The sequence below is a fragment of the Anser anser genome (assembly GCF_964211835.1).
Source record: "Anser anser genome assembly, chromosome: Z".
NCBI lineage: Eukaryota > Metazoa > Chordata > Aves > Anseriformes > Anatidae > Anser > Anser anser.
In genome coordinates this window covers 72,323,982-72,350,386 of record NC_139723.1, presented here as the reverse complement: position 1 = coordinate 72,350,386, position 26,405 = coordinate 72,323,982, and the positions used below count along the sequence as shown (strand labels likewise).

General features: G+C 38.3%; 2 protein-coding genes across 8 annotated transcripts in view; one reads left to right on the top strand and one right to left on the bottom strand.

Moving 5' to 3' along the window:
- Positions 1–5: 5 nt before the first annotated feature.
- PAIP1 (poly(A) binding protein interacting protein 1) lies at positions 6–24,655 on the bottom strand. 4 transcript variants are annotated; one of them, XM_083818385.1, is made up of 11 exons: positions 24,634–24,655; positions 19,847–20,028; positions 14,861–15,049; positions 12,589–12,701; positions 10,722–10,833; positions 9,280–9,405; positions 5,663–5,769; positions 4,555–4,672; positions 4,322–4,376; positions 3,520–3,613; positions 6–1,408 (listed from the first exon to the last, which is right to left on the bottom strand). In XM_083818385.1, exons 2-11 carry the CDS (start codon positions 19,955–19,957, stop codon positions 1,315–1,317), a joined length of 1,119 nt encoding a protein of 372 aa, XP_083674511.1. In that variant the 5' UTR covers positions 19,958–20,028; positions 24,634–24,655; the 3' UTR covers positions 6–1,314. The 4 variants fall into 4 exon arrangements, with proteins under 4 accessions (XP_083674511.1, XP_083674509.1, XP_083674508.1 ...); XM_083818383.1 differs by lacking the exon at positions 24,634–24,655 and adding an exon at positions 20,932–21,277; XM_083818382.1 differs by lacking the exon at positions 24,634–24,655 and adding an exon at positions 20,923–21,276.
- NNT (nicotinamide nucleotide transhydrogenase) overlaps positions 23,932–26,405 on the top strand; it is a 47,099-nt gene continuing 44,625 nt past the window's right edge. The window contains exons 1-2 of one of the 4 annotated variants that reach the window (XM_083818378.1): positions 23,932–23,974; positions 25,045–25,242. In XM_083818378.1, the coding sequence (XP_083674504.1) occupies positions 25,092–25,242 (151 nt within the window). In that variant the 5' untranslated portion in view covers positions 23,932–23,974; positions 25,045–25,091. Of the gene's footprint in view, positions 23,975–24,081; positions 24,317–25,044; positions 25,243–26,405 lie in introns of those variants that run through there. The other 3 variants (XM_083818379.1, XM_083818376.1, XM_083818377.1) reach the window with 3 other exon arrangements.

Here is a 26,405-nt window from a genome sequence, read left to right as displayed (position 1 = left end):
AAATATACCAAAGGAAAAAAAGCTAGTTAAATTTTATTTTCCAAAAACTCCAACCTGAATGAATGTTAAATAAACATCCAGAAAACAGTCAGTGCTCACTGTATTAGCAGACACAAGTTATTTAACCAAACGTATTACAGTGAAATATTAACAGAATTATTTACATGCATATTTACAACATGTTCTTTACAGTAGCTACTTTTTTGGATTTTTATTTTTTTATTTTGTTTTTTTGCAAGGTGTTCTACTTAGTCTAACCAGTAACAGACAACAGGAAACAGTACAACTGAGTTTGGCAACACCAACAACAATGGAATATCCTAGGGACACTAACATGATTATATTGGGTCAAAAAAGAGTAGTTGGCTTCAGAATGTTAACATATGTGAAATATATGAATGTGTTCAAACTACAAAATTAGGACAAATTATACAAAATAATTAGGAGAATGGAAAAAGTTACAAGGGTTGTCAGAAGGTTAGACATGTTAGATACATTCAAAAATATATTGAGCACTGCACATACTTTTGAGGAACATGAGTTAAACTATAACTATATTCATGTAATCTTGAAGAACACAGCAAGTTATTTAAAAGGATCAGTTTTGCATGTAAAAGTTGAAAATAAGCTTATCTGAACCAAATGTCTTGAAAGCATCTGACTTTCAAAATACTGCTTGCTTTTTCACAATATCAACATATCACATGTTTATTCCAGGAAAAAATGTCCAGACCTCACCCCTACAGGTCTGGGGAGAGGAAGAAGAAAAAAAAAAACAAACCACAAAATAACCCACACAATACAAAACCTTAACAAATCAATTCTCATGATCTACAGAACAGGTAAGCCATATTTGGACCGTACTCTCCTTAGCAAAAAAAAAAAAAAGATAGCTTGTATATGGCAAAAAGGATGAATAATTCCTAATGTATACTAGAACAAGCAAGCAAGCAATTAAAGTTAGATCATGTTATTCTTCCCCTTTCTTCCAAAAAGGGAAATATGGACAGATCCCCTTTAGTTAAATTTTAATTTCCATTATGACACCTTTTAAGTCAATTTTTATTGCAGCCAAAACATTGTTCATATACCTGTACATAAAATAAACTATGATATATACACAACATTTTAAGATACAGGACATAAGTTTACAGTTTTTGGCAGATTCTGTTTAACAAAATGGAAATTGTGTATCTTTAGTACTTGGAGAAACTCAACTTCCTTATTTTGGTACAAATGTTACAAGTTTTATATCCCCATGTATTCTAACCATGCCTAAACTGCTTTAATAAACTAATAATTATGTTTAATGTCTCACTGTTTTCTCTCATGTTCCGATTCTAGACAGAATTTTTCATATGCTTCTTCAATTTCTGGATCCATCTCATCATCAGTGTCATCAAAATACCTACAAAAAAACCCACAAAAATAAGATTAAGTACATACTTTCAGCAACAGTAAATAGGTGAAATATTGATGTAGATGAGAAATATAAAGCAGACCTTTATAAATAGTAGTTAACGATTGACTAGAAGAGGGTGAAGAGGGAAAAACAAAATCATGGCTACAAAAAGAACCGAAGACCGCAAAGCACAGGCATGTACAAATCACAATAATGTTTGTCACCATTTTAGACAGTCTAATGCTCTCCAGCAGTTAAAAGCTTTTTAGATGACAGAAAAAGCAACAGTGCAATGCAAAACAACTTCTTTCCAAAACTTAATGATGTTTTCGCACTGATTTTTTTTTTTTTTGCAGAAAGCATAATTAGCATAATTTTTGGTTAGTCATCATCCTAGTTCAAATACAGAATCAACCGTCTTGGTCGCACATGAGTCAGAAAAAAATACATTATCCTATCTGTTGATACTCAGAAGAAGGCAACCTTAATTCATCCCCCTTTTGCACCTGCATTATAATACCTCTTATTATATGGCAACCAGTCTATTTAAAAAAAAAAGGTCTCTTATATTTAAGACCAGAGAAAAGGCTGGATCCTGTTAACAATAATCAGTACTGCACAGAGGGGAGACTACCAGAGTTTCAAAATAAAGCTGAGATGTGATGGGGATCACGTAACAGCTTTGCTCCTTCCCACAGCTACTGGGAAGTAACTTGCACATCACATTTTTCCCTGTAGGTCCAACTGGTGTCTTCACCACTATAAATGAGGACAATGGAGTTGTAGCTAGAACATGATAGGGTATGTAATTCTAAACACCCTTATAAAGAAAGAAATAGTCAGCAGCTATTGACCCTCAATAAGTGTGCCTTTGTTTCAGGTGCCCAAATTGTCTTCTGTGCCTGTGTTCCAAACAAGGGAATTAGCATGATTTATCTGCACTGAGGCCATAATTGTTTCACACAAAACTGCAATAAGTGCCAAAAAAAATGTATAATTAAGGAAATTATTCTTTTCTTGAGCATTGTGCATTAAATAAGTAGTTAAGATATTTATTTGTTCCTCCTTACTTGCAGGAGTGTGGACTTGCAAAGGGACTTGACACAGAACCCTTTTCCCTGATGACAGCCACAAGAAATAGCTGACAGAGGATCAGGACACATTTGGCTAAGCTTTTCTTAAGCTTTCAACAAAGGTTCCACAGTCACTTTGCAGGAAGGCTGACTCTGTCTTCCACCGGCCACTCTTCAAATACTCTTTTTTTTCTTTTTAAATGCTGTCTGTTTCCATTTTGCACTTAACTTGGTCTCCTAAGCACAACAGTTCAAATGGGTATTTTTTCCTCAATATGAGCCTGTTGATTCCTCATGACATCTCTAATTTACCCTCCACAGCTTCTGCAGCTACCCTCAGCTAGCTGCCATCTTAGTCTTCTAATTTACTAACAAAAACAGTGATCCAGGCCAGCACTGTTAGCACACACAACAACACTGAAAATACTTTTAGATATCAAATCCTATTGTGAAAGTCCTCCTTTTAACCAGATGAATAAAAAACTCAGAGCAATTTACTTTAGACCACATTCCTCCTACTGGTTTAAATTTTAAATTCTTATAAACCTGTGTTAGAAAATCAGACCGTATTCCCATCTACTATTTCTCCATTTGCTATTAGGTTGCTTTTCTTGTTCTACAAAAATATTAAACAGCCATTTCATTGGGGAATGCTATTTATCCTAAGGAGAAAAATTTAGTAGATTCCCCTTTGAAAATTTTGTGGTCATCTCTAGGTAGGATATATAGTCATCAATCAGCTGAATACAGGTTGCCTCATTTTCTGATACTTGAAGCTCTGTTGCTGCTTTCTGCTTGCAATGTTCTTTTCTACATTAAAAAAAGTTTGTACCTGTGTGGAAATGCTAAAATTTCATTACCAGTTGAATAAAAATTTGTTACAAACTTGTGTTATAACAATGTACACCTTAAACATTTAATTTCTACTGTAGGGCTAAACAATAATTATATTATTATGGTTTCATTTTTGTCAAGATTGCATTCTTAAGTTTGCAGAAAAAATAACTAGTATCTAAAAACTTATCACTCTGAAAGAAAACATACAAATAGTCAGCTCCTGGTAAATCTGTTCCATTTTCTTCATTATCTGGGCAGAAATCTTCTCTTTCAAGCAGCTCTTGGTATTTTTCTTGGTAATCTGGCATAGTAAAAATGAGACTGAGTAGTATATATAATAGGGATAGTCCTCTAAATTAACATTGATCTATACAGTCTGAAAGTAGCCTACGTAATGAAACCGTAACAGGCATAAAACATAATACAGAAAAACCTACTACTATAGTGTTTTTTCAGGACATCAACCAACCTTTACGAATAAGAAAGATACCTATGATACCACAGAACTGCAAAGGTAGTCACAGATATCTTCATTTGAAACATCATGCCATGTTGTGCCCAGATGACAGAAACCCAAAAAAGAAACAAACCCTTCTGCTTGTTACTAAGGAACATGGTTTAGTGATGCTACTTGGTAGGCCAGGTTGAATGTTGGACATGATCTGGAAGTTTTTTTCCAGCCTAATTATGATTCTATGTTTCTAACAACGGACAAAAGACAACTTGAAGTTTTATGGGCTTGTGGATAGACCAAGTGCTGAGGACTATGGCACAAATTCTTCTACATGAACTGTATGAACTCAAATACATATCCTCCATTTCAAACATTTACATTCTTTAACCCTGAGTAAGGCATGTGTTGCACACTTGAAAGCCAGAAATTCATAAGTTATTTTGTCTTTTAAATTGCACGAGTTTCAGATATTTTACAAACAACTTTAGATATAGTTCAGAAGGGCATAAACTTTATAATTTTTTAAAGGAGACATATATTAAGCTTGTGATGTACCTGGATCAGCAGCAGTGAAAGGAATGCCATCAGAAGTGTAAAATGTTGGCTCATTCTAAGAATAAAAGTTATACAGTAAATTGTATGCATTCAGAGAAGCAGCTTTTTGTAGTTTTCAGCAATATGAAATATACTACAGATACTTTTTCAGCAAAATATGTTTTCAGCAATATTGATGTCTACGGATCAAATTAAATTAACATTAAAGAACCAAAGTGTCAGTACTTTCTTACCATAAAATAGTTTGGGTCATTTTCAGGGGTAGCTTCTGTATGTGAAGAAGTTCCAAGAACTCTTCCCCAGTTACTTGATCGCAATTCTACTAGTTTCAAAAGCATACGTTTCACATCTCTGAAATAAAGGGAAGCAGTACAGAAGTTAGAATGTTTTTCTGCTAAGCAATAAAATGGCTTCTCTTATCCTACAAATTCTAGACAGTTACATCACAGAAAAAGCCCCCAAAGTGACAAAATACTTGGTCCAGTCTGCAGATAATTTTGAGTTAATTTTGAGTCTTTTTTCTGCAAGTCTAGATGCTCCATGTGTCAGTTATGAAATACTCACACTTCACTTCCTCTGTGTTGATGTAGGGAGTCCATATGAAATAGAAACAGCTCTAGTTTTTATTAAGATACCAAGTCTGCAGCACAACTTGAGGAACAAATCCTTTTCTTATAAAAGGATAGTAGTGGGGAATACGGGAAGAGGGGGGTGATATTCAAACATCTAATTTATAGTCCTAACTTTAGCTCTCTGAATCACATTGAATTTCTGTAGTCAACAAGCAAACTAATCTCTCCAATACATTAAATATCACTTCCTATTTTTCCCTAAAATAAGAGAAATTTTCTTCTTCTTCTACGGACGTCCATGGAGAAGAGTTCTCATTGAGAAAGGTGGAAAAAAAAAAAATCAGTTGTTTCCTCTACTTTTTGCAACCCGTAGTAAGACCCTTCCAAAACGGCATGTTCTTCAGAAAAAAAAGAATTCTATTTCACCCCTACAATTACAGCAATTTAAATACCATATTTAAGAATGTTTAATTCTGATTTAAAAGTAAAAACTAGGAGATATCACAACTATTATATTTACACTTGCTCTGAGAGCCTAAAGCACTTGCTGGTCATTAATCACCTCTGTTGAGACAAAAAACAAAACCAAAACAAAATAAACAAAAACCACCCTTAGTTGAAAAAATATTACTTATTAGATGCAAAGTGATACTTACATCACTTTTTGTGAATGTAAGTTTTTTAGGCTGGTAAAAGTGTGTTTTGGACATGTTCAGTATTCTTTATTTTTTTAAAGTATTCTAAACGTGGAACAAATTTATCTTCTCACCTGCTACAGTTTGCGTCCAACACAACATTTTCAATTCGCTGAATCACTTCATTCATGTCATCCTTTCCTTTTTCATTCCAGGCATCTTCTAAAACTGAGCCTGTTAACTAAAGACAAGGGATGAGCACTTTTTTTTTTTAAAAAAAGCAAACCACAGAAAAAATTAACAAGTTGTTACAGAAACTCTTATGTTGACAATTTGTAACATGCAAGATTGTCCAACTATCTGAAGGTTGAACCTGCCAATCTTCTAAATCTTCTTACTAAATAGAATAAAATTGACCTTGTTAAATAATCTGTTTAAGACTATGTACAGTAAGGTAGCTCTATGTCCAATGTTTATGTTACCTAGAAGTCCACAGCCAATTCCCTCCTTTCTGTCTTTAAACCAGAATTTGAAATAACTCTTCAATGATTTAGTTACACTGCGAACCAGTCATATTAGAACAAAACACCTGGATTTTTTTTTTCATTTTTTCCTCCAAACAGAGAAAAGTCTCTTCTCCCAAGAGTCCTGGGTCTGTTCAGCCTTGAGAAAAGAAGACAGTGGGGATCTTATCCGTGTTTACAAATACCTGAAGTGTGGGAGACAGAGGGATTTGGCCAACCTCTTTTCAGTGGTTTGTGGGGACAGGACAAGGGGCAATGGCCACAAGATGGAGCACAGGAAGTTCCGCACCAACATGTGAAAGAACTTCTTCAAGGTGAGGGTGACGGAGCACTGGAACAGGCTGCCCAGGGAGGTTGTGGAGTCTCCTTCTCTGGAGATATTCAAGGCCCGTCTGGACGCCTACCTGGGCAACCTGCTCTAAGGAACCTGCTTTGGCAGGGGAGTTGGACCTGATGATCTCTTGATGATCCCTTCCAGCCCCTACAACTCTGTGATTAACATTGCAGTGACTTAATGTAGAAAATCATTACATCTCATCACCTCTCTGAAGTCAGACGTCAGAGGAGATGGAGATTGCATGTGACCATCCTGTTACCTGGGTCACAACACAGAAATACGGCAGCATTTTGAATCCTGCTCAAAAGGATTAACAGCATTTGTCAGATCTTAATTGCTCTAAGTGCATGCTCTGCACTACATTTTGTATATTATGAAAAATGCGACCATATTTTTGCAGGTAATACCGCTAGTTTACCTGAGAACAACAAACACATTAGTAATCTTTCGAAACACCTCAATCAACATAGCTATCATCAAACATGGCAGAGAGTTTCATCTGGATGTATATAAGAGGAGGCAAGAATCATCTAACCAGACTAACCTGAATTTTAATACTTAAAATCCGTGAGGCCTGAAACTGCTGCTGAGAGCACTTTAGCAGCAGACAATCTAAAACTGCTGTGGATGAAAGACTTTTCTGTAAGAACTGGCATTTCATTGCCCAACAACTGCACAGTAAGAGTAATGAGTTAAACCATGCAGAATTAGTTTGCTACTATTGTCAAGGTTAATAGCAATTTCTGATCTACTCAGTATAAGTATCACATAATCCAAAATGCTTGGAATGGCATCTCATCATACAAGGGAATAAAATGTAACAGAAAATCAAGTGTCTTAGCTCTTATTTCATATTCCCAGATTTCTATAAGGGTCCTGCCTTGATCCTAGATAACAGTACCAAGAAGGTTTAATATAAAAAAACCACCGCACTGCAAAGCAAACAGGTAAAAAAACTCCGGTGTCCACCGCTATTCCAGGGAAGAGGTGAAGTGGTGGTTTAAAACCCTGAAGGTATTTAAGAGACATGCAAACGTGACACTTCGCGACGCGGTTTAGTGGTAGACTTTGTGTCTACCGCTCAGGGTTCCATTCATGGTTGGATGTGACGGTCTTAAGGGCATTTTCCAACCTAAATGATTCTATATGAAGAAGAAAATATATCAGGAAAAATATATTACTTCAGTAGCGACACACAGAACATAAGTATCAGCTGCAGGAGTGAATGTGCTCAATGAACACAGCCTCATACTTGCTATGAAGCAACCAGCTTGAACATCCAAAATTTGTTTCAATGTTTTCAACAATCAAACTTGTGTTTCAAGGAAGATATAAAAGCTCTCTTCTCTATTCACCGTATTAAAAGAAGTCACAAGAACTGGAATTTAAGAGAAGAATCTGAAAAAACAGAGTGGGAGAACAGGGGAGGAACGAGGAAAAAGAAACAAACCAGCACCAAAAACACAGAAACAAAATTCTGGAAAAGGAGTTTATATTTTGACCTTCATTCCTAAAATAAACTGTGTTTTCCCAAGTATAAATATTACTAAGGCTTGTGAAAACAAGTTTCTCCCTGTATAGTTTTTTTTTTTCTTTTCAGGAAAAGTAAAACTAACGACAAAAGAAACTTTTTTTTCCATCATGAAAGAGAAATACTTATTTATACTGTGGTAATGATGCAAATAATACAGTAGGAAGTGATTGATACAAAGAACCTTTTGCTGCAAAGGACTTTTGAAAGTGATACACCCTAACTTCTCAGCATCTTTCAAACCAGAAAATATACCCCAAAGCTCGCAATTCATTCAAGTTGGTTACTGTTTTCTCCTACAACAGAAGTTGAAAAAGGAGAGCTGAAAGGATTACTTGCCCCTGCTCCTTTGCTTCAGTTCCATTGCTACTGTATATGGCCATACACTTTACTTTTGCAGTAGTACTTCACATTTTGTTTGTTCAAGTTCGCAGTGAAAAAAGTGCGTTACTAATAATGTAATGCATAAAATCCCACAAACATTTCCTCTGTTGCAGCTTCGTCTCCCCTACCACTACCAAAAGTAAGACAGTACATCCATCATCTCAAAAAGACATATAATGCCCTATACATACATTTCCTTATCTAGTATGGCTTTTAAAAATATTATTTTCATATCCATTTTCTCTGCCCAACCTTCAAGCACTTTTTTTTCTATTTTAGATAACCAAAATTCTTATCGTTCTGACAAGAAAGACTTCCAGAAGACATGTCACCTGCACTTTGTGTGTTACAGAAGCGCATCCCACTGACTTTATGCACTGCTCATTTCTGGTTTGAGGCACTCGGTTAAAGCATTCCCAACACATGGAAGAATATGATAACAGGGACATTCAAGAATGACAGCTGCTTAACTCTAATAATGTTCACGCTGACTAAGAAAGGAAACTACCCTCTCTCTTTTTACCTTACCAATTCTGAATTTCTAATTACCCACAATTAGAAACCTCTCTTTATCATGTTATTTAAGGACAGCTAATAACGACACACTATAGCATCAACCTATAAAAGGAACTGTGTGATGTGGCTACCTCTCTCAGCCTGGATCTCATATTTGTGACCACTGTGGTATGTGGCACAAAGAAATAGGTTTTCATGACAATTTTCCCCTCCCTGTTTTTTTTTTTTTGTTACCCCCCCCCCCCCCCCCCCATTCACCAGCAGGAACCATTATGACATGACTATATGTGATGCACTGTTTTTAGTTATCCCAGATGAAGAAAAAGCAAAGTAACTTATTATTTGTGTTTAAACTATACCATGATTGACATATAATTACATAAATAAGTAGTACCAGATTTTCCAACTCAACTACAGAACTTGATTATTTTTTTTCTTCTTTTAAAACAACTGCCTCACCTTCAGCAGTTTCACTGCACATATCAAATTATTGTCCACAGGATTGGAGAAAAGTGCATTTAGTAATTCTCGAAGGCCTTCTTGAAGAATTTCTGCTCGTGTTACCTGACCCTTTGTTCCTTTAATCTGCAAAATATCAAAAACCAAAAAATCATAGAATCAAAACAAACAACAAAAAACAGTTAAAAGATTCAAGTTTCAGAAATTTAGTCACATTTTCTCTTTTAGATGCTCTGTGATTTAGTTGGTGATTAACATAGTTGAACTCTTCAGATGGAAGACCATATCAAGTACTGCAACTATTTTAGAACACATACTGAGTAACATTCTTAGAAATCTGACAAAATCGTAACAATGCACTTCTAGCATTGTGTTTCTTTGTCAATAAATTGCTGAGAATGGCTGCAAAATGCCTGGCAAATAACCTGAATTGTTTTTTTTTTCCCCTATTACATTACGCACTCTCTACAGCTGTAGAGTGACTTACTTCTGTAAGGCACATATATTTTAGAATTACAGAAAATGGATTAAAAATAGAGGATATACTTCACAAAACCAGACAAGCTCCTCTCCTTCCATGCCCTTTAGAAAGCTTCCTTTTTATTTCAGCAAGTGAAAAGTATATTTCAAGGCTCACTTATGTACAAACATGAAAGAGTTGGAGAATTATTTTCTCTCCTCGTGACATAAATTTTTTATAGTGTCCGAATAGATTACAACATTTAAATACTCCAGTCAAAAAAAGTTATTTTTAAGGATACTACAAAATCTACTGAATTTATCGAACTCACAGGTATGAGTTGTTTTTTTTTTTTAATGTACAAAAAAAGTGTGTGTATACATCATAGATACAAAAACCTGATCTAAATACAAGATTACATGCTTCATGCATAAGCCAAAGACTCAATTTTAAGAAGAAATCCCATTAAAGGTCTCAATTTTTAATTGCTCATCTTGAAGATTCCCACAGCTTCCTCAAGCATCTTATAATACCTCTGATTAGTGGCTAAATATTGAATTACATGGTTTATTGATTTTGATCTGCTTCTGCAAGTTGTAACATTTCTTACATTGGTTAAGTGAAGTACCCTGATGGTTTTGCAAGCCAAAAGAAAATACTAAAAATATCATTCCAATTTTTCCAGCAGAGAAAATATGTGACCAGACACAAATTTTGGAAAAGGTGGTTTATGGTTGGTTCTTTTAGTGAATTCTTATAATTTTTTAAAAATATCTTTTTACATTTCTCTTTTAACGATCTTGTCTATTTTTGCTTATTTGTTTCTTTAATGCACAACTATAATTAAAGTTTTCTCAAGTTCTTTGACTTACTCACCTCTACATTAAAAAAGCAACACCTCAAATGATACTCCATTTCAGTGTTTAGTTAAACACAACAAAAAATTAACAAAGAACCACTTGACACACAACTTTCTTCTTACCTCTAGGTTAAGATAAAGTTCAGCTAAGAACAGCACAAAGGCATGAAATTGTTTTCGAGTAGCCTCATCTCCTTTTGCAGCTTCATCTCTGTTTTCAAACTCTGTTCGACACCTGAAAAAGTGAAACAAAATTGTATAGTTATCATCTGTAGACATCCCAACACATATAACACGCTACTTATTTAGTAGAATGCTAAGAACGTATGAACTGTGTTAAAATTGTTAAATGCTGAATTCTGGGAAGTATGATTTCTGAAGGAAATGAGAGGGCTTTACAAAGGCTGTGGATTTTGCACTAGGTGAACAAATATGATTACATGATTTCAAGCACTGAGATATATGAGATTTAAAAATACACATACTATAACATGGGTGCAATAAGTTTAACAAAGGTAGCTAAATGTCAGCAGAAATAAAGTCATAAATGATGTTTTCCCATTTCAGGGTGCTTCCCACATTGCCATAGGTGCCTTTACACTTATGTGATAAATTCTTTATCCAGCAATTTTAAGCAACAGCTGTGCATTATTTAGTTACAAACCAGCATTTAAAAAAAAAGTGAACACATTTAATAACATAGTTTAAGATAACAGGCTAGTTATGTAGTATTTTTAGTCTTCAACAACGGTGTCAAAAATATGCAGGTTTGCAAATCAGTTCAAAAACAAAAGGAGAACAAGACAATCTCCCATGTATTCTCAATGCTTATGCAACAGATTAAGAAGTACCTAGGAAACTGAAAAATATAAGGAGTTGAAATACCAAATTTTAAGTAAAGATGTGGGCTTAGAAAGAAAGAGGAGTTTTCTGTATTCATATGGCTGGCCTTTTTATCTATACCCCAATTCCATACATATTAGCAGCAAAACAATAAACTACCTTAATATTACAGCTTCAGGGTGCTAGAACATTATCTATTGGATTGGCTTTAAAACCAGGAACCAGGTAATCCAATATCAGCAGGGATTTCTTTCATGCTGTTGTTCAAGTAAGAAATGTAGATAACATGAGAAGATAAAAAGTGATAACTTGTAGTGTCATTTGGAGTTAGAAAAGGCTCATCTGCTTTGGAACAAGTTAAAAAATAATTATTTTCAGCTTCTCTGTAGAGTACTGTTCCTGATTAACATAAATTCATTTAGATCATCTTTTAAACTTTGTTTTTTCCTAAACATACATGGACTAAGTGAAACTTTTAAATAAGTCTGAAGCTTATAAAGCCAGAAGTCCTTAAAGGTAAAAGGATCATTTGACTCCTAAATTAAAGTGTACTACTCCTTCAAATGTAATGCAGTAAGATTTAAAAGGAAATATATCTATTTAAAAAACACTGTATTTTTATCAACTATGAAGCCTTAATCATTAAACTGCAAGCCCTCAAAATTCTAAAAATTGTGGAAATTTACCCTCCTGCATTTTATGTATCTATTTCACATGTGTAAAGTCACTTAGCTGATCAACAAATGAACTTCCCACAGGATCTGCAGCCAGAAAAGTAATTAAAGAAAAAAAAAAACACAGAATAATGAAGTCTAGCATGAGTCAAAGGACAAGAATATATGTATGTTTAGGATACTTTTGAAGTTGACTAGCTTTGAAATTTACCCTGTAATTTGGTATCAGCCTAACATACTGAGTTCAGAAGAGACTACAGAACCTGAACTGAGCATTATTTTCATATTAAAAAAATAAATATATGTATGTATTCCATATGCAGTATGCACCTGAGGATTTAATAACCCTCAATATAAACTTCCATTTTAAATATATACTTCCTCTATGCTATGTAATTTAAGAGTTATACACAAAAGAGGAAGACAGGAAATCTCAGGAAGTAATAGGTTTAAAGTGACATGCAGATACTGACCTTTGAAGTAACAACTGTCGGAAGTTCCCACTTTGTGGACTAATCGTTAGATGGTGAGATAGGTAGTTACACAACCGTGCTCCCATGTAGGAAAAATTTGGGACAGATGTGGCCTTCCAAAATAAAAGTGAAAATAATAAATTATTTGTACAAGTAATTATTAGGTTATCAGGAAATATATTTGAAAGCATTTTAGGAAATGGTGTTTAACAACAGTTAACTAGATCACTGAAGAGTAGAAGATTAATAACTACTGTTTGTCATGTTAACTTTCATATCTCATGAACACTTTGCTATGTGCATTTCGGCACATAAAAGTTTATTATACTGTGATAATGTGGCTTTAAGAAAACAACTGCCATTACACCACGTCTCCTCAACTCTACTTCTCCATTGCAGCCTATACCAAAGAGTGTCTGAAAGTCACTTACAAGCTGTTTATACAGAAGTCAATAGAGGGCATTAAGATGCTTTTTCAAGGACACACTCTCTCTCAAAGAGCAGTAAGTGATTAAAACAAAACAAACAAAAAACCCACATTCATTCAGTTTGAGTGCTATCTATACTAGAATCTATGTTTGGCAGTAGCGGATGCCCAGAGAAAGAATACAAAAACATGACAAGGAAAAATAACTACATAAAAGGATTAGGAAGAACGGGGGAAGTAGATCATTACTCTATATAGACAGCTTGAGATACCTGACACCCAAAAATAGGGAAAACTGCACAGGTCTTTTTTTCTTTCATTTTAGCCTTTTTCCTTCACAAGTCTAGCATCTGTAAATCTGCACAATTAGGTTAAATTAACATCACTGAGGCAGATGCTTAAAGACACACTGTGGCTATTGCAATTAAAGTTTTATGATAAGCTAGGACTAAGAAGCACAAACACTTGAGCAGAAGCTTAAGACAGAAAAATAATAAAGCAGACTTGACTGACATTCAAATGCTATCACCTCCTAAAAAACCTAAAACCTTATGTTTTGGATACTAGGACAGCTTTTTTTTTTTTTTTTTTTAAATATTGAGCTGAGTTTCACTTTCCACATAAACTGTTGTATTTCAGATTGTTTACACTTAGTGCTTCTCAGTTAAGGAAGGTACAGCCAACCCCAACACTGGACCTGTTTTAAACAGGGAGAGAGAGGAAGAGGTAACATTAAAGATTTGCATTAAATGTTGAGTCAATTTATTTAATGTATACAAAAATTTTAAAGTGGGATAAATTCCTGTTTTTTCTTTGAGTAAAGTTATATTGAATGCTGTAGTCTTTTATCACTATCCTCCACGTATCCAAATAAAGGGAAAATGATGCTGCCAGACACAGTACAGGTTTGGCAGCTGTATGATAATAGAAACTCAGGACTCTACAGTCCTGTACCGATAACCAACCAGTCATGCTGCTTCTACATACCCCAGATTATTTCCACATTAAAAAAAAAAAAAAAAGTTCAGCAAGTACCTGCACTTAAAAGGTGAATAAAAGAGCTGTTCACATCCTTCAAGGAAGAGTTTGAAAGCAACCAACCCAGGAAAGTGAGAGACACCCAATGTAATAAATAGCAAGTGCAAGTGTGACTTTGTTCTGTGCAGCAAGCCCAAAAGACAGAAACAGCAGTTCATTTGCTTAGCAACACAGATTAAGCTGTTCTTTCCAGCAGCTCCCCCAATTAGTACAGAGTTCAGTTTAAGGTCTCTGTCCTCATTTCCCTGGCCATCAATGGGACTGGACCCAGTTACCATCAGACCAGCAATGAAGAACAAAGCCTGTCAGTGAAGAAACATTTCCTGAAGGGAGATGTGTACAATAGGTATCTAGCTATGTTTTTTAAATGTCAAGGAGTAAAAGACATCTAAGCATTATGAAGAATATTTTTTGTAGGAAAAAACAAAACCATGGAACTCAGACATGGCTTAAGAGTCGTTTCTATCTGTACTACATAAATACAGCAATTCAAATATAACCCTTTTAATTAAGTGCTACAGTTTCAGTTCTACTATATGACCTGGGAGATTCAAATACACAGCAAAGGACACTGAGATAACTGGTGAAACTTGTGAATGAGGCAAGCTTCCCACAACTGAGCTATCATTTCAATCTGTCAAGCATAATCTTTTGTTGTATGTTTCAGTCTAAAGAGAAAGACAATTTAAACCATTAAAATGCTACATAGATGCAATTACATAACAACTAATAATACCACGTCTATTCTTGGACACTAGGTAACGAGAGTTATGGTATCCATGGTATAAGACAGAATACATAGGCTACCTGCTGATAGATGAGCTCAACAAGTTCTTGCAATGCTTCATCGGTAGTAACCCAGCCATTCAGTGTTTCAGCAAACTGTTCTATTTCAGTTTCAAAACAACCTGGTTGCTCAGTGAGGTGGTTTAGGAAGTCTTGTACATATTCTGCCAAAGTCAGATAGCCATCATATCCATCTTCATAGGAAGAATCCTACAGCAGTGAAGAAGCATACCAATATGAATATGAATAACTCCTGATGTTTTGCATGCATGCTTCATAGTGATCTTTAGTACACGGTTTACAGACATTTTTAGAGAGCATAAACCTCAATGCATCAGAAAGCTGCTGTAGTCCTATCATCTTAAGAACTAAGTCACAAACTTTTACAGAGATTAGGGTTTCCCAGACAATTATTTATTTTTTTGAAATAAGGAGAATTAAACAGTTTGTCAAACTAAGTGTAAGATTAACTAACTAACTCACGTGTAAGTATACCTGTTACGAATAGAACTACTCAACTGAGATTGAAAACCCTTCATGTGCACACACACTGGGCTGTAGATAAATGAATCGTAGAAGGAAAAAAAACGGAAATAGGAAACAAAACGTTTTGCACTTACAGAAAGTGCTAAAGTGCTCCAAAATATGCAGGAGGGAAAGAAATTACAGAAATATAACAAATACAGTATAGTGTTCCCACGCATAAAATTAAGTCAGGAAAACTGATCTTCTGAAGTTAGCAAAGCCCATCTTTTAGCAATAGATGAAAGATTACATGACATGAAATAAAATTATTTTAGTGGTATTGCATTGATTCACAGTTATTGAGGTTAAAGTGCAGACAGTAAACACACCTGTTCCCTAAAGAAAAGGGGGGGCTAGCACAATAGCACTTTATCAGTGTTTATGCTCCCAGTGATAGAAGAAAAGACTGCTAATTTTGCCCATTCAAAAGTGAATGTATGTAACACTTTAAAGTTCAGTACTGTTCTAGGATGATTACAATGCAAGTACATGAGAGGAATAGCATAGGAGGCAACATACTTTATGACATAACCAGAAATAACACATACAAATAATTCACTTTGTCACACTACATTGTGAGCATCTCATATGACATTTCAGATGTCCAAGCAGGAGCCTGATTCAAGACATGAGGTAACAGTCAGGACATCAGAGTTCTCAACTGCTTGCTATTTAACAATAAAAGAATTTAAAATATATATACACTATAATGAAACTTTGAGGTAAAGCGGTAAGACTTCCTTTCTTTAGTGGACTTACATATATTATGTTTATCATTCTATTTTCTTTCTCCCCACCCCCCTTAGTGAGCAGATGTCCTTTACTTTCTGGCTTCAAAATGCCACAGTAGAGGAGAGACTGAGAAGCAAAGTGGACCTGCAAAAAATCAAAGCCCTGTATATGAACTGTGGAGAAATACAGACACACATTGCTAAAAATCAAGTACTGACATTAATTTCAGGACCTGTGAGGAATGTGTGGGGAAAAGTGCATAATTTCCAAAATTATTCAGACCCAGAGACCCCATGTCATAAGGGCATACAACTTAAACTAATGAGGCACACGTGAAAATAACAGAAGAGAAACTAGGAAGACATTCTTGTGATGTTTTATTCGGTGGAATACTTGACCAATGGATAACACTGAAGACAATGTTACTTAAAGTTGCACACCAGAAACAGTATAAAAGTATGTTTTTAAGGAAAGGGTGGCTAGTTGTTACTATACATAAGGATAAAGCCTGGAACAACTTGACACAAGTTTGCTTTGCTTTAATCTTGCAATTGGTCTAGATGAACTTGGGAGAGCCTTTCCAACCTTGAGTATTTTATGACTCCAGCAATTTGGTGCCTAAAGAGCCAGGGAGCAAAAGCTAATAGGCCTCTATAACTTGCTAGTATTCTGTTCCTCTAAAAGAAATCAAACAGCCCAGAAAAAAGTACAGTACAAAGTAAAACTATTTTGTTCCACATGAACATGACATTATTGTTTAATTACTGCAGCTTAGTCACCTACAGCCAAACTACCTACTCTGCAAACGAGCTGTTTTGAAATTCTGCAGCCAGGTTGCAGGGAGAGTAATTGCTGTAGCTGGAAAAAGCATCTGCTCGTTCTGAGATTCACCAGGTTGTTAATACACTCTCATTCAGCAGAGAAAGTATCTTCTCATCCTCACTGTAAAGAATTTAGTCTCGGAAAAGAATGTCCTTGTTTTGGAAAGGGTAAATTGGTGTCCCTGTATTCATGTTCCTCCTCGCATTCTGAATTTAAGAGGCTAAACTCAACACCACATTCATCTACTTATATTAAATACACAATTCCAAAGGCAGCCCAAGTTTCAGTAACTATGCTGGGAACAGAATAAACTGAAGGAAAAATGAGTAATTAAAATGTTAATGTATGTTGTTGCTAAATTAGTAATGTTCCATACTTTAAAAACTATATTTAGTTCGGTAACTTCTAGACATAAGTCACTTACATTTCTCATTGGCAGATTTTAAGATTTAACAGAGAATACAGCACCATGCACTGTACCAACCAATGGAAAACAAAGCAAATTCCTCCTGGTTATTTTTAAACAGTAGTTAGCGAACAAAAGGCTATAAGTTTACACATTCATTACAAATTTATGATTCAAAGCCACGAAAGTCAACTAGAAATTTTCCATTAATTTCAATGATTTCTCAGTCAGGCCAACACTGCCTAATCCCTCTCTTTTACGTTTGATAGCTATAGGACTAGACCCTGGATTAGGCACAACAAAAAAGGAAGAGATGCTAACTTGAAAGTTGTTGGTTTGTCTCTTTTCTACTAAGAGTCGGTTCATGAATTTAAAGCCATAACAATGGACAGGCTAAATAGGTAGTACCCTCTGATTTACATAAAAGTAAAAATCGGAAACTCTATAGAAAAGATGCATGAGCTGCTCTCAGGCTCTTTCAGCGAACGTGCCAAATAACACTTTCCTATACCTGAGAAGTACTCACAACATCTCCACTTAGGAACTTAAGTTACCAATAATTTATCATTGATTTGATTTCTCTTCAGACTTCTTAGGAACAAGCTTTTCCTCCTTCAGATTGTATACACTCATCAAGTTTACAATAACTGAAAAGTTATTGTAAAAAAGTTGTTTACAACTTTTACAAAAGTTTACAAAAACTGAAAAACTTAAGTACAAAGAATGCTGTATGTACGAGGCTGCATATTTTAGTTCATATATGAGGTTAAGTGACACTCTTATGCTTGGCTAAATGAATAAAACAGCCACTGAGGCTTCTCAGCCTCTAACTGGAAATTATTTGAAGTACAAAAATAAGGGTTAAAAAAAAAAAAAGCTTCCAACCTAGAGAACACAAAATTTTACTACTGGAACTATGACATGAGGACATTACGCCCTTCTGATGGAAGGATGTATTGTTTTCATATACCCTGCCCAAAGAACAAGTCTGACATTTCCTACCGGCAATCCAAACCTGAATCTAGTCACCAATTCTACCGCAGACATCCACATCTTCCTATGCTACTGACAGCTGTATACAAACAGAGAATTCCACAGGAATTCTACATTCTATGGGAAATTCATCAGAATTCTTCAGAATTTCCTGAAATTTCTAATAGGCCTTGGAGCATCTTGACTAGTAATTGACAGTTTTGAGTATGACCTAACTGGAGATGAACTGAATATTATACGGACACATATAGTAATTACAATAATGCACTATCATACGAGGAATTAACAAGTTATTTTTAAAATAATAAATGTTTGATAAATAGCAAAAGCACTGTGTATTTTGTAAGAAAAACGGGAGCTTTTGCATCTAAAAACTCCAGGGAATGTTACAAATGAAAGCTAAGAAATACAAAGTTGAAGAAACAGAAGTTTCCTGTAACTTGTTTTGATTCCAATTTAAAACTCGTGGTCAAAAATATCACTATTCCATGCCTAGTGTGCATCGATTAAATTAAGGTCCCTGCAACATACCAAATACATCCAAATGAAAGCCTAGGTTTTGCTGGCACTTTAGAGTTATTTTTATTAATAGTTGAGTCACACATATTCATAATATATTCTTACAACATAGCAACGAGGAGCTCCCACATGCTTGTGTGTTTTTGCAAAGCACCTGAAAAGCAACATTCATTGCTGGCCTCTGGAGTTTGTAATTACATGTATGCAAATATATACCATTCTAAATGGCATTTTTTAATCTTGAAACTGAAACCCAGTATTTACAGAGAACACGTAACGTACTGGGGCAAAGTAATAATTATTCATTCAACATGAAGCATGTTCATGTTGGCTTTTTTTTTTTTTTTTTACAGTTCTATATTGGCATGGGCTTGCATTATCCAGGACAGTAATTTTATTCAGCAAGCCGGCAAAGCTGTTAACATCAGATAACACGATTTTACTGGCAAGGAGGGGAAAAAAAAAAAAAATTAAATCAAACACTACGCTTAAGATTCAAATCAATTATTTTTGCATTAGTTATTCAAAATCTAGTTGTTTCAGTGCAATTGTTTATTATCATTTGATTCTATTTGTAGAAGTGGAAGTATATTTGTAAAAGCTTAAATTGAAGCTTCTCTTCCCACACATACTTCAAAATCCTGAGAAATCAGCACAAAAAGGCAGCTAAGCCTTTACTTAAAATACATTGTAGATGTAAACGCAGCAGAGTCAGTCTCCAAAAAGATTGCTTATTCGGATGTTGCTGAAGTCAATGCTTGGAGTAATCAACAAAGAATGTGGTTATCTGTAGCGAGCTTTAGCAAAACATCCCACACTAAATGCTCTCACCATAATATTCACCCCACTATCATTTAATATTCTAGCGTTATCTCTAGATGTTATTGTCTGAATTTTTTGAATTTCTTAGGGAGCATTTAAGAATTTAAGATAACAAAATCTTGAGAAAACATTGTTAAATCGAGAATAAGTAAATTAGAATATACTAAGAAGAAAAGATAAACACTTACTGCAAAGTTCTGACTGAAGTTCTGGTTGTATCCTGATGGATAGAACTCAGGTGCTTTAACCGACAGCTTTGATACTACCACAGGAGCCACAGCCACCTGAGGTTTAGCCATTTCTGGTCCGGAATCAGGAACTGAAGCTTTATCTTGTGATCCAGATGGAATTATTGTCTGTTGCAGGTGCTCTGAAAAGCGTTTATTAACAGCCTTTCTTAGACGTTGTTTAATTGGTATGCATTCTCACAGAGTACATAAGGAGTACGTATTTTTTCAACATTAATCACAGTATATAATTTCAAACATACCTTGTATTATTTAGACGCCATTTTAGTTGATTTTCTTAAACATGAATAGTTTTCACTTTTGGAAACTCTAGACTCCTTTCCTTTCCACATTATAGAAAGTGAACAAATGTTCGTGTGGAAGTGATGGAAGAGAGAAAGAGATGAGAAAGAGGAAGAGAGGAGGAGAGGAGAGAAAGAGGAGAAAGAGAGACCGCCCCCAACACATTTTCTAAGTGAGCTAACCCGAGTAGTAAATCAATTGTTTCCTTGCTTGTTTTTCATGAAGGTTTTTCATAATTTTAAATGCAAAAGCAATATTTTAAAGGTCAATAAATAGTAGACACCACTAATTTTAATATACTCCCCAAAGACACCTAGCTATTGTCCATCTAGTACATAATTTACCGAAAAAAAATCAACGAAACCGTGTTTTTAAACCACTTTTTGCGCATTTTCTAAAGATAGATTATAGTCTTTATAGATTAGCTCGTAAATTTATTGAAAAGGGACCCCGACACGCACCCGAAAAAAAAACAAGCCAGCCGACAAACACGGCTCTGCGCTACCGCAGGCTTGTGTTTACGCGCTGGCAACCCTCTAGGCCGGATCCAGGGGATCTCCAGCACGGGGAGGGCTGGGCCCAGCCGTGGCCGGATTACCACACGGACAAAACGCTCCGGGAGGGAGGGGAGCGCCGACGGGGCCGCAGACACACACACGACCACCGCCCGCGGAGCCGAGGGGGGCCGCGGCCGGGGGGGGGGGGGGTGGAGGGAGGGAGGGGGGGAGCCCTACCTGCGTTACCTGCGCCTCCGCTGCCCGGCGGCGCCGTCTTGGGAGGCCGCAGGCCCTCCTGCTGCGGGGGGCCGCCCGTTTTGTTCTGCGGCGCCTCGGCCGCCTCCGAGCCGGGGGAGCCGTCGCTCCCGGGACAGGCCGCGCCGCCGCCGTCCGCCGCGCCTCCGCGGCCCCGACCAGCGCCCGGAGTGCGGTCGAACTGATCCGCCATGCTGCGGCCGGGGCGGCTCCGAGCGGTCGCGGGAGGGAGGCCGGGACGCAGCGAGGCCGGGAGGCAGGCAGGGAACGAGGGAGGGAGGAGGCGGCCGGGTCCCGCCTGGCCGCGGCCCCAGCCTCCACTTTCAGTTTGAGCCCCGCACGCAGCGCCCCCTGACGGCCGCCTCGCCCGCCCGTCGCCATGGCAACGCCGGCGCTGCCGCGGCCTAGCCCCGCCTCGGCCCGGCCCGGCCCGGCCCCGCAGCGGGCCGCCCTCCCCCGCCGGCGGCGTCGTGCCAAGCGCGGCCTTTCCCCCGCGCCGCTCCGCCGCCTCAGGTGCGGTGCGGTGCCTGCCCCGCGCCGGCGGCTGTTCTCCGCCCAGAAAGGGGCCCACGCTGCGGGCTAAACTGCGGTGTAAATGTAATCCCACGGTTAAGCCTCCCTTGAGACAATGTTACTGCAGTTAGGCGTACTTAAAAAAAACACCAACCCTACTGGTTGGTCAGTGATAACATATTTTCAAGTGATAATGTATTTTCACGTACAATCTATACACGAAATTTCTTATTAAATGCTCACATATAACTTCTAAAGCCCTCCACACTAACATAAATCTACAACAGGAGACTGTCCATTTTGCTGATCTCTCATCAGCCTCAAACGATTCAACTCACAACTCCATTTGCAACTTAATTCACCATTTTTGTTCTGCCCTGGCAGAGTCCTGCTCTCCTTGCTTTGCGAAATCCAGAGCCCAACCTGCTTTCACACTCGGGAAGGGTGCACCTCAGCTGACCGCGCCGGTGATATTTGTGGTTTGTCTCCCAGAACAGCCTGGCCTGTGCCGACCTTTCCACCTGTTATTTCCAAAGCCCAAGCCAAACGCTTGTGTGTTGTTGGCTCAAACTCCGTTGATGACTCATGAGAGGATGAAAAATAGGCAAGTGTGTATGAAACGCTGCACGAAATCAGAATAGTGCTGTCCTGTATTTTTTTTTTAATATGACTATTGTAACACTTTATAAATGCTGTTCCTGCTTATTATTACATTTTACTATTTTAAAATTACTAGTGGAGGATATAGAATACAAAATATAGTGTAGATTTTTTATATTCCTGAGGCATGTAATGGACTGACTCTTAGTAAGACAAAGTTGGCCAGATTATAAAGGTGACACAGTTAGAATTAATTGGACTCATGGGAAAACTGTTCCTATGCAGCTACTGCTGAAAGTGAAGATTGGTAAACTAAATACTCTAAACTGCACGACTGAAATGAGAGCAAGTATAGGAGACTAAAGAGTTTTCAGAAAAGACTTCACTTGTGTAAGCAATTATTAAAACGAGATTTGAGCAGTATTATCAAACCTTTGAAGATCACAAAGAAGCTACTAAAATAACAAAATTAAAAAATTAATATATTTTTATATTATTCCAGTCCTGGTTTTAAAGTCTATATTGTGACCTCTGGTTGCATTTGTAAACTTTATCTTACCATGAGGAGAATTAAAAGCTTAAATCAACATGAAAAAGGAAGTAGAGATTCTCAATCATTGGTTAAGTATGCAGAGGCTCTAAGAAAATCATCAGGATATTCTGCGACCACTTTTTGAGACATTGATCTTTCAAAAAAGCATATCTCTTTTTCAATGTATATACCTATGATGAATTAAATGCCTCAGGTTATCATTATTATGCCAGACAACATTTCATTTTTGGTCATAAATGTGAGTTCTTTCCAATTAGCAGACCTTCTATATTATTTTAATATAGTGACTGTTTGCAACTACTTATGGTGTGGAGTGGAATGTGATCCCAGATCCATCTTTTTACTACAGATGCACAACTGAAGTTTGCACGAGAATAGTTGCTTTTGACTGGGAGACCAATTTCTCCTTCCCAATGTAGACACCAAAAAAAAAAAAGAAAAGTATTTTCAGGTGATTAAATCAAAAAAATCACAATCCCCAAATATTACCTGCAATACTCAATCCTGTTAGACAATGCCTAAAGTTCTCCTTACAATGTTCTGGCCTGAGGAACTGAAGTCCTGTTGGTTACTTCAACCCTTGAGAACAACAAGCTGAAAACCTGACATACCCAGGCTAGCAAGATATATCCTACCGGATTAAAACTTTCAACAAGTGCAGTTATGGCCGCTTATAAATATGCACTAGAGGAGTTACCTGCTTTGTCCTAAGCACGTTACCTAACAGCCAGAAACCTAATTCAGAAGCAATCCTGCACAGACCTGCAGTGCTTGGTGCTGGGAAACCACAAAATGCAACTTCATCACTATTCAGAATGCAAGCATTTTTTGTTAAAGGTGACAACATGTTTCTACCTGGGGAGAAGGGAGGAGGGACTGCTGCTGTGTTTTAAAACTGAATATGCTTTAATAATTAAAAATATAGTGTTACCTTTATATTTACATAAACATATCCATATATTTAATTTATATTGTTACATTTATAATGTATATTAATATATTTAATTTATATTTAATATATTTATATTAATGAGGTATGTTGCTGCACCAGTTTTCGGAGCCCCAAACACAGAGGACACAGCAGCACATGGGCTGAACTCCGAGCTGAATCCTTCTCACAAATGCATTTAAAAATGGTTGTCTCCTGAACAACCAGCGCTCGGTATCCTCTTATCCACTCTCGGAGCCTCAAGCTTTCATTGCCTAACTTCACTTCCAGCCGTAATTCACCGCATGACACCACGGGACGGCCTGGGGGAGCGCACAGCTGTAAATTAACTCGAGCCTAATTCCACACCTTGCAGTTACAAATTGCACCAACAACCTCCGCACCGGCAGCCGAGCGTGAGGCTCCCGGCCGCCCTCCCGGTACTTTTCACCGATTCACCGCACCCAGAGGCCTCCCCTTCCCTGGTTTCCCCTTCCCCAACCCGACCGCGCACCGTTCCCCTCACGGCAGGCCTCCCCTTCCGCCATGGCGGCGGCGGCGGCCGGGACTCCCCCCCCCCCCGCGTCCCCCTCCCGCCCCCTCCCCGCTCCGCCCCCGTCCCGGCCCCGCCGCCTCGCCTCGCCCCAAGGTCGGTCAGTGCCGCGGCGGGGCCGGCGCCGGCGGCACAGCCGGTGGGTGCGGCGGGGACGGGACGGGACCGGACCGGGGGAAGGGGGCTCGGGGCGAGAGCGGGGGGCCCGCCCTGAGCTGCCCTACCCGCGGTGGGGAGCCGGGGGAGCCGCGTTGTGCTGGGTTGGGCAGCGGCGGAGCGGCCGCTGGGGAGGGGAGGGAAAGGACGGGGAGGGGAGGGAAAGGAGGACGGCGGCGGCCGGTCCCGGCTGAGGGAGTCGGGGAGAGGAAGGGGAAGGAAGGGGAAGGCAGCGCGGCTCCGCCGGGCGCCATGGCCGCCGGGCGTTGTGGCGGGGGCGAGCGGCCTGCCCAAGGTCAGCGGGGCGGCGGGCTATAAATAGCGGCGGGGCCGCTGCTTTGCCAGCCCCGGCACGGCGGGACGGGACGGGACCGGACCTCGTCGCCTTACCTTGCTGCCTCCTTCCCTCCGCACGGGCGGGCGAGGAGCCCTTTTCCCCCGCTGGCCACCTGCAGGAGGGGAAGGCCCGGCCCTGCCCTGCCCGCACGCCGGGGTGCCCTCACCGACCCCTGCCGGGAGCCCTGTCAGGGCCGTGGGTCGCCCCCCAGGTCCCCAGGGGAGCTGCGGGGTGTCGGAGCTGCTCGTGGGGAGCCACAGGTCCCTCTCCTTTGTTTAATTTAATAGCTTCGCTCAGCCGCCCCGCTGTGACAAACAGTGGGTTTTGTCCTCTAGCTGGGGTGAAAAGGTAGGGAGAAATGATCCGTGCCTGGCTGGCGGCAGTCACACAGGCCCAGGCTGCCGAGTTTACATACCTCCTGTCTGATATCATTAATAATCGTTGCTCTGTTTTCACACGCGCAGCAGGGATTCCATACGTGGCAAGGAGTCTGCTCAGAGGTCTGGGCAAAATGACGAGCCTCCTGCGTATTGCTGTTAGTGGGTGCTCCACTCCTGTTTTTGGCAGTGTCTTACCACCTAAGGTGCATTCTGCAAAGATGCCATGTTTGCGAATGTTTAGAACCCACCAGGTACTCTGGTCTCAGGCAACTCCAAAGCCAGGTAAATTGATTAAACTGTTGTAAATAATCTCTTATTTTGACATAAAAAGATAGCTTGATTTTTTTTTTCTTTCAAATAGGCTAGTACAGTCTTATATGGTCTATTTTACAGTCTTAAAAAAGAACACCCTTAAATCATATCTGTAGCTTACTTTAGTAAATTGAAGTTGATGAAACAAATAATAAACTAGCAATTTTATGCTAGTTTACAGAGCTTATGCAGAAGGTATTTGTCTTTTTTATGAATAACATGGATCCAAATACTCTTTACAGGTAGGTGGTCAGAACTGCTGCTGATACTTATTTTGCTTGAGGGTAGTACTTAAATGCTTTTCTTAGCTAAAAGCCTGAGTTCCCCCTGAATTTTGCTTTGTGTGCATGCAGTGGAAAATACTTTCCTCATAAAGAGAGTATCTGAAAGCATGATAGTATCTGAATGTAGTTGTCCTGTGTAAAAAAAAAAAAAAAAAAAGTACGTGTGATGTATGGTAGGTGCCACATTAGTAGATCTTTTGGAGGTCTAGAAAAGCATCAGTGTTTGTGAACAGAAATGTCTGAGAAAACACAGTGCATGGCATATAACCTAGAAACACCTTTACCGTGTGGAATTTCTACCAAACTGCATTAGTGGCTGGTGCGTTTTGGGGTCCTTTCAAGTCAATGACATGGTGTTTGGGGATTCTGAAGAAATGTGGTGGGAGAAGAGCGTTGTTTGTTTATTCTGGCAACTTCTGATAATCTGTATCACATGACTTTTTACCAAAGTTGCATGGAGAAATTTCTTTGAATTTCAGAATCTTCTTTTTTGAATTTCTTTGACTGACAGCCTAGGGAGCTGGGTTCTGTGAAAACTGATCAGGGCATTGTTTTGATATCCCATGATTTTTTTTTCCCAATTTTTTCTCCCATATTTATTATCTGAATGAAAGAGACATCCGTCTGTCTTGATATTGCAAATTATCCTTTGGTTGAGCATGTTAACCTGGGATGTAGGAAACTAGGTTCAAAGTTCTTTCTCAAATATCCCAGGTAAGGGCTCTTGTTGTTTGGATTTGTAATCAGTTCTTGTGTTTGGCTTTGACTGCAAATTTGATCATGAAACCGAAGGATCTCTTCTGTTTTTTTCAAAATCACTATATCTGTATGTCTGTATATATTTTTTAC